Source organism: Podarcis liolepis (genome assembly GCF_965112155.1).
Source record: "Podarcis liolepis genome assembly, chromosome: 6".
NCBI classification, from domain to species: Eukaryota; Metazoa; Chordata; class Lepidosauria; order Squamata; family Lacertidae; genus Podarcis; species Podarcis liolepis.
In genome coordinates, this window is record NC_139559.1 from 77123698 (window position 1) to 77136140 (window position 12443).

The 12443-nt window shown below is 45.6% G+C and overlaps 1 protein-coding gene across 6 annotated transcripts; it reads left to right on the plus strand.

Moving 5' to 3' along the window:
* The first annotated feature begins 958 nt into the window (after window positions 1–958).
* S1PR1 (sphingosine-1-phosphate receptor 1) lies at window positions 959–9935 on the plus strand. Of its 6 annotated transcripts, none has more exons than XM_083511201.1 (2): window positions 959–1098; window positions 6698–9935. In XM_083511201.1, the coding sequence occupies exon 2, from the start codon at window positions 6844–6846 to the stop codon at window positions 7981–7983; it is 1140 nt and encodes a 379-aa protein (XP_083367327.1). In that variant the 5' UTR covers window positions 959–1098; window positions 6698–6843; the 3' UTR covers window positions 7984–9935. The 6 variants fall into 6 exon arrangements, with proteins under 6 accessions (XP_083367327.1, XP_083367329.1, XP_083367326.1 ...); XM_083511203.1 differs by having other exon boundaries at window positions 1028–1247; XM_083511200.1 differs by lacking the exon at window positions 959–1098 and adding an exon at window positions 1548–2552.
* The last annotated feature ends 2508 nt before the right edge of the window (window positions 9936–12443 follow it).

The following is a 12443-nucleotide window of genomic DNA, read 5'->3' on the forward strand; positions in this document are numbered from 1 at the left end:
GGTGCGCACTGTCCTGCGCTATCTCTGCAGCTTTCTTATGGCACCTGGAAGCATAGATATGTTGATCCAAGGTGGGAAGAGTGCACCCAGTTATTGTCTCCGCAGTCTTTACAACCCTGGGCAGCATTGTTTCCCCCCTGGCCGTGCAGCTCCCAAACCACACACAGAGACCATAAGTTAATACACTCTCAACAGTACAATGGTAAAATGCCATCAACAGGTCCTTTGAGAGATTGTTTTTCCGGAGGAAAAGAGAGAAGATATATTAAAGCATGTGTGATAAAATGGCAATATTTACCTATCAAGACATGATTGATGACTTTGACCAGTCCTAGCTCCAATGCCACATCCAGAACTTCCCAGTCACCAATGGTACCTAAAGAAAAATACTTTTCACTGGAGTCAGTTCACGTGTGCCATCGAGTGACAAATGCATGCATGAACAAGCACATCGTACCCTTTCCTTTCACTGGATGTGGTTGTGCCAACTTTTCAATCCACCTCTGATCTCCTTTATCAGTGGTTCCATCAGCTGAAGAGTTGCCCTGAAGACAACTTGCACTTCCACAGAATTTGAGAATTTATTCTTCACAAGACCTTGCATAAAAAGGAAGGATATTAAGGGCCTGTCCAGACCGCTGCTATTTTTGGATGGGATTCAATTGCATACTGGCAAAGACAGATTGTGCAATTAAAGTTATTATGGAGCTCTTGCCCAACAAACTTGCTTTTCAAATATTTTGGGGGCTTTTTTGCGATAAGCAAAAGGAAAAGGCACCAGAGTGTTTGGGATAACATTTGCTCGGTGCAACATCTTCCGACCTGCCAGAAAACAGATCAAGACCTAACCAGGTTGTTGGGAAGTGATCTAAGAAGGCTGTCCAGATGATGAGGGAGAGGAATTTGAAGGAAGTGGGAGATGCCTTGAAATTTCTGAGATCATCGCCAAGATCAAAGCAGAGTCAGAAACGACAGGCCGCGTCACCTTCCTATAGGACTTCCTGAAGATGCCGAATCAAGCCAAAGACCAAGCAGGGAAGGAGGAATTTGGTTCTGCCAGAAGAAGTGAGAAGGAGTCTGATGAAGAAGAGGCTGAAGGTAAGGAGGAGATGAGTGAAGATGAAGGGATCTGAAGAATGCAATTGTATAGTGGTGAAAATAGTGTGGTACCAAGGTTTTTAGTCCTCGAGAAACTCAAGGAATCATTGGATTTTGAAGAAATACTGGAATTTATCAAATTCAGGCAGGTGAGCTGATTTCACTCTGCCTTTTCAAGCTGTTCCACTGTATATGTGTGTGTGTGTGTGTGTGTGAGAGAGAGAGAGAGAGAGAGAGAGAGAGAGAGAGAGAGAGGAAGGAAGGAAGGAAGGAAGGAAGGAAGGAAGGAAGGAAGGAAGGAAGGAAGGAAGGAAGGAAGAGGCTGAGGAGGCAGTCTCATTCACACCATCCATTTAAAGCACATGACTTCCCCCAAAGAATCATGGGAATGGTCAGGAATCCTAGCTTTGGGAGGAATAAACTAAAATCCCCATGATTCTTTGGGGGAACACAAGTATTTTAAAAGTGTGGTGTGAACGTGACGCAGAAAGATTTGCCTTGTTTATTAAGCTTATCGGTTGCTTTTTTAAAAGAAGTAACTCAGAGTGACAGAGTGTTGGACAGTGGAACAGACTGCCACAAGAAGTGGTGGACTATCCTTCCTTGGAGTTTTAAAGGCAGAAGTCGGATGACCATCTGTCATGTATGATTTAGCTGAAATTCTTGCATTGCAGGGGGTGGGACTAGATGACCCCTACAATTCTAGGATTCTATGAAACACGTGCAGATCCACGTAAGAGTTTTCCCATCTGGCCAGGAGGGAAAATCCGGCTCTTGGTTTGGTGCAGCAGTGTAGCCTCCAGAAAAAAAAGAAAGAAAAGCTTTTCAAGATATGCAGATAAGCCTTTTCAGTCTTGCAAACCCGGAGGCTGTAAAGGCACAGGAGCAGTTTGCAACCAGACGATGGCAACCCTGAGGCGGCAGGGGTCAGAGGCAGCCGCGTGGTCCGCGGTCAACTACCCTCTCGTGTGAAATCCGCCTCTCCCGCTGCGCGCGCGCGCAGTCCCCGCACAGAGCCAGACGCGAACTTTTTTTTTGGGGGGGGGGAGTGGGGGCGAGCAGGAAGGAAGGAAGGAAACAGGTGTTAACCCTTCCGCAGCTGCGCTCCGTTTAAGAGCCGCCGCCCAAGAGCCGCCGGCCAGTTTTGCCCGGGACTTGGCAAGCGAAGAGCGAGCGCTGCGCCTCCGCGTTGTCTGCGCGCCGTGCGCTCCAGGCTTGCCAAGAGTTAACGCGGGAGAGCCGCGTAAGTAAGGGGGAGGGCGGGGAAGCGCGACAATAATAGGAAACTGCGAAGGGGTGGGCGCCACTTTGCAAAAAGAAAAAGGGAAAAAGGGAAAGGTTTTTCCATGAGCTGTCCGGCTTTTCTTCTTCTTCTGCAAAGGAGGCGGCCGGCGGGACGCGCGCCATGCGAAGCGCAGCCGCCTCCGGAGAGACCCGCGTCCTGCCCCAGCGAGGTAAGATTTGGGAGAAGGGGACTGGCTGGCTGTGGGTGCTGGGTCTTGGCGAGGTCCGGTTTGGCTGGGTGCACGTGTGAATGTAAGAACGACACGCGTTTGCAAGTGCTCGCGTCAGTGAGCTCTCCAGCGTGCATTCGACGGCAACCCCAGCTTTGCATCTCCGTAATGTGGGGGAATGGACTGGCCTTGTTGGGGGGGTGTCGTTCTGTGGAATTGGTTGTGATTTATTTTGTTTTTAAATGCAACCCTATGCAGGCTTCCTTGCAAGCGAACCTCATTGTGTTCAGTGAGGCTCTAGGAAAGCATGCGCAGGAACATAGAATGGTAAAGTTGGAAGGGACACCGTGGAATTATATGGGTATCGGGGCTTGGGGAGGGGGCTGTGGCCTGGATCTGTTTGCTGGGATCTCGCCAGAAAACCTCCGCCTGCCCCCCTGAATTGCTGGAGAAAGTTAGGAATAAACTGTGTTAATCTGAAGCAGCAACCCCCCCCCCAGGGATGTTGTGATTTGTGTACTTGGTTCCCTCCTCTCTCAACTTTCTCCATACTTAGTGCCTAGCAGTTGAGCATGCAAACTGCCTCTAGTCTGGTCCAGCAGGTCCTGGTCTCCTCTGCTGGGAAGCGTTCTGGGTCTGATCTGTATACGTATTTGATTCCCGAAGGCTCCTTGCCACATGCCAGTCAGCGGCTGGTATTGCAGGCAACTGAGAACGAACTTCCATTTGTTTGGCAACAAGCTAACTTCAGTTGCGGGGGCTAACTTCCACGGGCTGCGATGGCACGTGTTTTCACTGCTGGCAGTGCAGACTCCACTGAGGAGGCGATGCCTGGGATCCATGTGTTATGAAGCAAGGCACAGGAGAGGATCGGAATGAATGAATAAGATGTACTAGAGATATTGGCAGCGCATAAGCCATATCCTGTTATTTAGAGGTATGGGTGCATCGCTGAGTTTGATGATGGTGTAGAAGTTGATATGCTGGCCTCGAGAATGGGAAATGTTCATAAGACGGAGATTTCCCCAAGTATATCTGTGCAATTAATTTTTTTTAATGCACAAAAAATGAGTGGTTTTCAGGAGCCAAAGATTCGGCTGCTGAAAGCTTTCTATGGAAACCTTTCCGAAGGGAGCTCCCTGGTTGGATTAGAACACTTGTCTGACATACTTGGGTATCAAGTTAGAAATGGCAGACTCCAACAAGAAAGTGGTTAGTGGATGGCTTAGTGCAACCGAGGTACTAGAACAACTATTTGTTTCTTTTAAAAGAGGGTGTTCTCCTCCACCTGCCCCCTCCCAGGGGGGACTGCAGGGAGGCAAACTTGGGAACGGATGTCAAAGGAACAGGACATAAATTTACTGGAGGATCCAAGGGACAGGAGCTTTGTTCTCAAGCTACGTGAGTTTAAAGCCTTGCTATGTCTGGGAACAGTAAGCAATTTTCACCCTGTTCGTTTCGTCCGATGCCCTCGTTTTATTTTCCTCTTCGTCTTATGTGGGAGCATCTTACTTGCTCGAACCCTTTTGGCAACTCTTGTCCAAAGTCCGCCAGGGCCCCTTCAGCCATCGGCTTCAATCATATGGACTCATCGACTCTGAAAAGGGTTTGGTCCTATTTGAGTCCACGGGACCTGATGACCTTCAGAGCTCTTTCTGTCGTACGGTATCCCTGTGCCTGTCCTACGTGTGGGAAGCAGGGACGGTTCAACTCTCCTTGCTGTCGCCTCTCACGACTTACCCATCCTGGGCAAAGTACTAGCTGTATGCGCATCGGTGTTGTGCGATTAGGAACTCCGTGGGAGGCAGCATTACTGGACCGTGTGTGCAACTTGTGGGAACTTAGGTCCTGTTTAGAACTTAAGCGGAATGCGTGGAGGTTTGAAGAAGATGCAGAAAATACTGATTCCCTCCCTCTCTTTCATGCGTTCACAGGGCTTATGTAAGAGCCCAATTATCTTCAATTCCTGAATGTGGTGTGTTTCTAGGGATAGCAATCTGGTAGAGGGCTGCATGATTTCTGGGTCTGGAGGTGAGGATCTGCTTGGGTTCCAAGCCTGACTCAGATTCGTACTTTTGAAACCTTGGGTACGTCACATTTAAATGACACTGTGCCTGTTCAGCCATTGATTCTAGGCTTAAGTTACATGCCATTTGAAATTGATGATTGGGTTTGTGTGTGTGTGTGTGTGTGTGTGTGTGTGTAACTTAAACTGGTATGTCTTGTAACTCAATGGGAAAGGTCTTGTGTGATTTGGACTTTGTTATGATACTCACCCTTTGAAAAGTCAGTATTATTCAGCCTTGAATGAAGGGTAGCCAATGAATAGAGTGAGCTTCACTTTTCCCTTTCATGAAAAGCTTGTAGTTCATTCCTAAGCATATTTTGATTATATATTTTGTGGTTTTATATTTTGATTTTGTTCTGTGAACCACCCTAAGTCCTCTAGGTATAGAACGGTATATGAATTCAATTAATAATAATAATAATAATTTCACTGGGATTTACTAGTGTGTTCAGGACTGCAGCCTTAGTGAAGGTTTTAGCTTTATTTCCTCTGTCAAGTTAACTGACCACAATCAATAGTGTGGTCACAATGTTGTGGGTGCCTTCTGTGCTCTGTTAATCCTCAATTCCATATCTCCTTTTACACTTATTTTCCCCCTCTTGCTAACTTAATTGTAGATCGCAAATCCTGCACAGATACGAGTTGGGCTACTAGAATCCATGGGACACAAATCTCCAGTAGCCAAAAGCCATTCTTTTCTCTCTTCTCAATTCCCAAACAGAAAGTCCCGGGAGACTTGCATTTTATTTCCTTGCTTTCTGTTAGATTTTTATTTTTGCTGACACCACACTTTCTTCAGTTGTTGCTCGTGACAGAGGGCAACTTCCCCATTTTTTTGCAAGTTATGCCAGGGATGCGGAAGTGGTGGCCGTCCAGATGTTGCTTGACTACAACTCCCATCAGCCTTGACTTTGGGCCATGCCGACTGGGGCTGGAACCTGGGAAGCTGAGTCACGGGTCCACCTATCCCAATATTGTTCACACCAGTGTTTCCCAAACTTGGGTCTCCAGCTGTTTTTGGACTACAACTCCCATCATCCATAGCTAGCAGAACCAGTGGTCAGAGATGGTTGGAATTGTAGTCCCCAAACAGCTGGAAACCCACATTTGGGAAACACTGGTTTACACTGACCAGCAGCTCCAGCGATTCAGATGAGTATTTCTGGAGCATACCTGGGGATTGAACTTGAGACGTCTGCATGCAATACACATGTCTCAAATTCAGTCTTTCCCCAGTGGCTGATGAGAATCCAATTGCTTCTGGAGGGGAGCAGGTTCCTCACCCCTGAATTACGTCTTCCTTTAAACCTCTCTTACAAAGCTAATTTAGGGTGGGTTCCACTGCAATCCTAAACACACCTCCTTGCTTACCTCTGGGTAGACGTGTGCAGCGGATAAATTATCCGGTTCCTTCTGTTTAATCCTTTCAAAAGTCAAATTTGTTTTATGCATTACCCCCGTGTTTTATGAGACAAGTCAGCAGTTTTAGATTGCGGTCATGTTGAGAGTGAGCCTTTTTTTAAAAAAAAGGACAGAAGTTTTAACTTTGCTGCTGTGATCTAATTGCAAACGGTATGACTTGGCTTTCGGTGTGGAAATCTGGGCAGCTTTTATATAAAATGAGATAGAGTTTCTCTCGGTCTCATGGCTATAAGCATGAATGTATGAACATGTGTCAAAAGCAGAGGATGTCAGTGTGGCTTTTTTTACCCATTGCCTTCCCTTGTGCTACTGAGGTGTTATTTATTGGTTAAATAAACCCAATCTGCCATCAGTTGAAGTGCTAACACCTTTATTCCGTTAGGTGTTATGTCCTGATATAGGTGTAAACAGTTTCATATAAGCTGTTAGCACTTCAGCTGACGCTGGATGAGGTTTAGTTAACTAATAAAATCTGAATAATATACCCCATCGGGTATGTCATTTTTACTTGCCAGTGGGCATACTAGCAGCAAACTTGCAGGATTTCATGTTTGGGTTTTCAGAATGTTCACTTTGGACTTGCAACAATAGTATAATAACAATAAATCACTTCTCCTAAATTAACGTCTTTTTGCTTGTGTCTCCTGCTTTTAAGGACTGTGGTTACTGAGGTTACCCAGAAGGAGCTAGACGTTGGAAGCCGCAGACGTTAGGACCTTGAAGCCCGGGGCAGCTGCTGAACTACCTGCTCCACATCGCCTCTTGGTGGCCGTCTGGAGAACTGCAACTCAGGCCGGCACCATGGACTCCACCAAGGACCCCCACGTGAAGGCCTTCGGTGGAGTCAGTGACTATCTCAACTATGAGATCATCATCGAACATTACAACTTCACGGGGAAGCTAAATGAAAATGCGGACACCGGGATCAAAGCAAGTTCTGCAGTCTTCATCATCATCTGTTGCTTCATCATCCTGGAGAACATCTTTGTCCTTCTGACCATCTGGAAAACAAAGAAGTTCCACAGGCCTATGTACTATTTCATTGGCAACTTGGCACTTTCTGACTTGCTGGCCGGGGTGGCTTATGTCGCCAACCTCTTACTGTCCGGACACAAGACCTACACCCTCACCCCTGCCCAGTGGTTTCTTAGGGAAGGGAGCATGTTTGTGGCGTTGTCCGCCTCTGTGTTCAGCCTCCTGGCCATCGCCATTGAGAGATACATTACAATGTTGAAGATGAAGCTTCACAACAGCAGCAACAGTTCCCGTTCTTTCCTGTTGATCAGTGCCTGCTGGGTCATCTCTGTGATATTAGGAGGTCTTCCTATTATGGGCTGGAACTGCATCCAACGTCTACAAAGCTGTTCCACCGTGTTGCCCCTCTACCACAAGTATTATATCCTCTTCTGCACCTCGGTGTTCACGGGCCTCTTGCTGTCTATCGTGGTTCTTTACTGCAGGATCTACATCTTGGTAAGGACCAAGAGCCGTCAGCTGACTTTCCGGAAGAACATGGCCAAAGCCACCAGGAGCTCCGAGAAGTCTCTAGCTCTGCTCAAGACGGTGATCATTGTTTTAAGTGTGTTCATTATCTGCTGGGCTCCTTTGTTCATTCTCCTCTTACTGGACGTGCGGTGCAAAGTCCGGACTTGCCCAGTTCTCCTCAAGGCCGAATATTTCTTAGTACTGGCGGTTCTCAACTCGGCCACTAACCCGATCATCTACACGCTAACGAACAAGGAGATGCGGCGAGCTTTTGTCAAGATTATGTCATGCTGCAAATGTCCCACTGCAGACTCCGGGACCAAATTCAAGAGGCCTATCATTGGGGGAATTGAGTTCAGCCGAAGCAGATCCGACAACTCCTCCCACCCGCAGAAAGACGAGGGGGACTCTCCAGAAACTATTGTGTCTTCGGGTAATGTCACCTCGTCATCGTAGGAACTCTCGAATGGAGGAGGCGTGGGCCTGCCGAAGGCCGACGCGTGGAATGGTTCTGATCACTTCTCTCCCGCCAAGATGAGGGAAAGGATAGGCTTGAAGGGGGGAGTTGTGTGGCACTTGCGAGGGGAGGAGCGGGGACAGATTGTGTGACTTGAAAACATTTCCTCCCTGGAAGTTTGTTGTGTGTCGTTTGGGATTGCAACGAGGCCACTTGGGGTTGCTGGAAGTGTTTGTGCCCTATATAACTCCGAAGACTGAAACCCCTGTTGAATGAGAGTGGGTGGGGGGTGGAAAATACTATTTTCCTCTCCAGAAAAAATGTGAACCTATAAAATAAAGAGCTTATTGGGTTTTTCTTTCTTCTTCTGAGTAACAGCCCTCCCCACCTTACTGAGCAGCGAGGGGAGCCAATCTGCCTGTCGATTCTCTTCTGGGAAATCTAAAGAGAATTTGAGTGTTTTGCTTCAAGGTTGGCCAAAGCACCACTTGACTTTCAATTAGAAGTTGGTGGGAACTGGGACATGGAGGGCTTCAATGGTTAGTTTGAAGAACACTGCCTCTCACTGCATGCTGCCATTGAATTCCCCTGAATTGAATGGGACTACGCTTGAGTTAGGCTGGGGATGTCTGGAACAGAAGGAGCCTCATTTGAACCTTGGCATTAAATTGATTTGATAAATGTGCCACTCGATAACAAGGTGCATTTATTGTTAGCAATTTCGATAGCACCTCGGCGCATGAGGGGGCCGTACAAACTATTGTCTCACTTATTCTTGGAATAATCCTATCATAGTTTAGGCCGAGCGATGACTCGTGGAGGCATCTGAAGCCTTGAAAGCTGGATAAAGTTTGGATGAAGCCAATGGTCTGCATTCCACCCCAGATTCTTTTAGATCCCAGAACGTTTGCAATTTTAAAAGGTGTTTATAAGTTTGCCGATGTCCACAGAAAGTATTTGTTGTGTTAATTGAATGTAATTTGCCACAGCATCAATTGCTGGGCTGTGTGTGTGTGTAAATATATAAATATAAATATATATTTGACCCGAGTTAATTGGGTACACATTCTGTGTGTACATTCTGTGTGTACAGTGTGTAGAGAAGCTAACCAGGATAGTAGCTGTCCTGCGCTAAGAGTAATAGTTTTCCATTTGTATCAATAATTTGGGACTCGCCTTAAATCTCATGGGACCTGGGCTGGTTCTAAACACATCAAAGAAAAGATTCAGTTAAACGCGTTGTAAACTTCATAGTGGGAAATCCCGTTGGTGAAAAACGAGACTCCACAGCGCCACCTGGTGTCGCAGTGATATAACTCATATAAAGTCCTTTATCTTTACGAATGTAGCTGAGTCCCTGGTTTAAATTATTTGGTGCCTCTCTCAAGTCCCCCCCCCCCATCTTCTCCAAAAAGAGTGACTGGATGCAAAGGAGGATAGCAGAGCTGCTGTTTTTCAGCTGTGTAGGAAAAGAAATTTCAGGAGGTTGTGCAGATGCAAAAAGCCAGGCCACCTGAAATTACTTTTGTTACACAGCTGTTAAAAAGTCACAGTGACTCTCTTCCTCCTTTGGGAAGGAGGGGCCATAGCTGAGTTACAGAGCTCATGTTTTGTGTGCCGAAAATTCCAAATCTAAACCTTGAAAATAAATTGGCAGTGGGGTGTTCAGTGATGTGGGCCCAGACCCAACTGTTGAAGGTTGTTGTCCGAGAGTGTTACTGTGGTAATTGTGCAGGACTGTTGAATTCAATGCATTAATGTACAAATATTGGTTGAATATATAAGTGGTGTGTTTTTTTTTCTTAATAAGACTGCTGGCCTTCTAGTATTCCTAGTGCAATTCTTTTTGTAAAAACAAAAATAGAATTTAACTTGATTCTGACTTTGGTTGTACAGTTTGCACATAGCTGCGTTGACCTCTAAATATTAATAAACTGAGGGTTTTGTACAAGTTCTGCCGTGAACATTCCTTCTGTCGCATTTTTATCTGTACCTATTCTTACAACAGGCTTTTGGACAATTTACAATTCACATTATTTCTATGCCCAGGAGAGGCAGGTTAACATTTGTGTGGTAAACAAAACACGTAGATGCAAAAGATCTGTCAAGAGCAGCAAATTCTGGTCAGCGGTTCAACAAGGCAGCATTCAAACCAGGACAGGTAGCAATTGGAGTAATTAAACTCCCTTTTCCCAGCAATACATTTGCAGCAATTAAGATCAACCTAAATACGACAGTGCCAGACCTAGGTCATTCAACATGTCCTGGCCTCAAGCAGGAGGGAAGTGTTTGTGGTTCAAATTAAAGCACAAGAAGCAGGCAAACGCTCTCTACAAACTTTCACACTGAAGACATTAAAACCTGGGTGGGGATGACTGTGAGGTGAATTGCTTCCCTTGCATCTGCAGCAAGAGAGAGTGAAACAGGCCAACATAACATCAGATGAAGCAATGGCTTCAGTTCGGCCTGGAGAAATAAGCTGAGTGGCAGATTTTGGGAAAGAACAGGGTGGGAGTTGCAGGGACAGCCTCATTGCACACAGAAGGAGAAGGGCGATTTCCGAGCTGCAACCTGTTCGCGATGCGTACGTTTGTTCAACCACGCTTGCAAAAGGCAACACAAGAAAAACGCACAAGTCGAAGAGCTGCTCATTAGTGGGTCTGAGGTAATGAAGGGTAGAAAGCAACCCATTTCAAAGGACGCCCCACTGTTTCTCATGAACACTTCCAATTCTAGTAATTGGGAGGTATTAAAAAAAAGGACTACTAAAATCACACACACACACACACACACACACACACACACACACACACACACACAACTTTTTGGAATTGAATCTTCAGTATCCCGGTGACTCTCCAATCCCGACATATTTAAGGAAAATCTTTTGGTCCCTGTTTCCCTATCACAACACCTCGCTTGCCTGTAGATTTTTGTTCTCTAGCCACGTGGACCTTTCACTTCATTAGACGGGACAGAAGGATATCTTGTGAATACATCAGCACTGAAAGCTGCTAATGAACAAAATCAAAAGAGCAGCCCTTGCCAGCCATCTGAAAGGTTCATTCTTGGGAAGGCTAGCACATGATTCTGCTGCATGGATATATCAGTGCTCTGGAATAAGAATATGCAAGGAAGCTAGAGGTTAGGCATGATCTCCCTTATAACCCCCCCCAGCCCTGTTTTTGTGCTAAGCCAGGGGAAGAAGGGTGCAGACTTGCTTCCTTACAACCAGAGCAACGGCAGACACTTATGTTAATTGCCTGTGCTAGGAGTGGTGGCAAACAGTTTCTTCCAACGTGTGGTGTGGAGGATTGACACCTTGATCAGAATATTCCCCCCCCCCGATTTTTTTCATGCAGAGAGCACTAATATTCAATATCTTGTTTTAATTTTTTATTAACAATACATGTACAGAATATATCATAATGCTAATAATATATTGCACAATAATGTTAAATGTTACAACAATATTTTCAATTCCCTTTTGTTTCTCTCATAAAATTGGACTGCAATCTTTCATTAGGGTTTGCTTCAAAGTTGACATATAGGACGGCACTGTTATTTTAATTGCAGGTGCCTCATTAATCATACACACCACAATTACATTAAAAATCGTTTTCCTGATTGCAAATGATTAATGTCCCAAGCAATATCCAGTAGTCCTGATTAATTGGATAACTTGAACAGTTTGAGAGCCAAATTTCTTTCTTTCTTTCTTTCTTTCTTTCTTTCTTTCTTTCTTTCTTTCTTTCTTTCTCTCTCTCTCTCTCTCTCTCTCTCTCTCTCTCTCTCTCTCTCTCTAAAACATTTCTGCAAACTTAATTTTGTGCATCTCAAGATGATGTCAATCTGAAACAGGTTTTGTAGCAGATGTAAAACTGCTGCAGACGTGTTGTGCGGTGATTCGGAGATTTGGACTTCGATCTCTTGGTCCTGAATCTCTCCATATGTTGGCGTTTCCTCCCTTCCTGCCCCCTCCACTTCCCTCTCTCTAGGTAATGCCTTGGAATTTTACTGAGACGCACAGGATGCAGTTGGGTTGCAAAGATAATCCTCACCTTCTTAGGCGCTGTGTCATTTCTCTGCAACGTTTATGGTGGGAAACTGCGCTGCCTAACCAAAAGAGGTTTCGTAGGTCGCAACCTTTTACTTCCTGGAGGAAATTCCAAAAATGCCCCAAAGACAAAAAGTGGAAACAGACTGGGATTTCTCTCCATCTGTCTGCCTTTACCGGAAGCAATGATTTCATCTGTGATCACTTCCTTTTCTTTTGCTTGGTGGTGGTGGTGGTGGTAGGGAAATGTCAGGTCTGTATCTGGAAAATGTTCTCTTACTATAGACCTTTTTGAATTCTTTTGTTTCTTAGATTTCTGTTCTACCCTCAAGATGAAATGGGGGCAAGTAGGTGTTGTTGAAAGGGTGACCTTGTAATTTTTTCCCTGTTTTTCACAGCTGT

Bases quoted from the DNA above. Each gene is read 5' to 3' on its own strand.
- S1PR1 (XM_083511201.1), top strand. From the start codon at position 6,844: ATGGACTCCACCAAGGACCCCCACGTGAAGGCCTTCGGTGGAGTCAGT.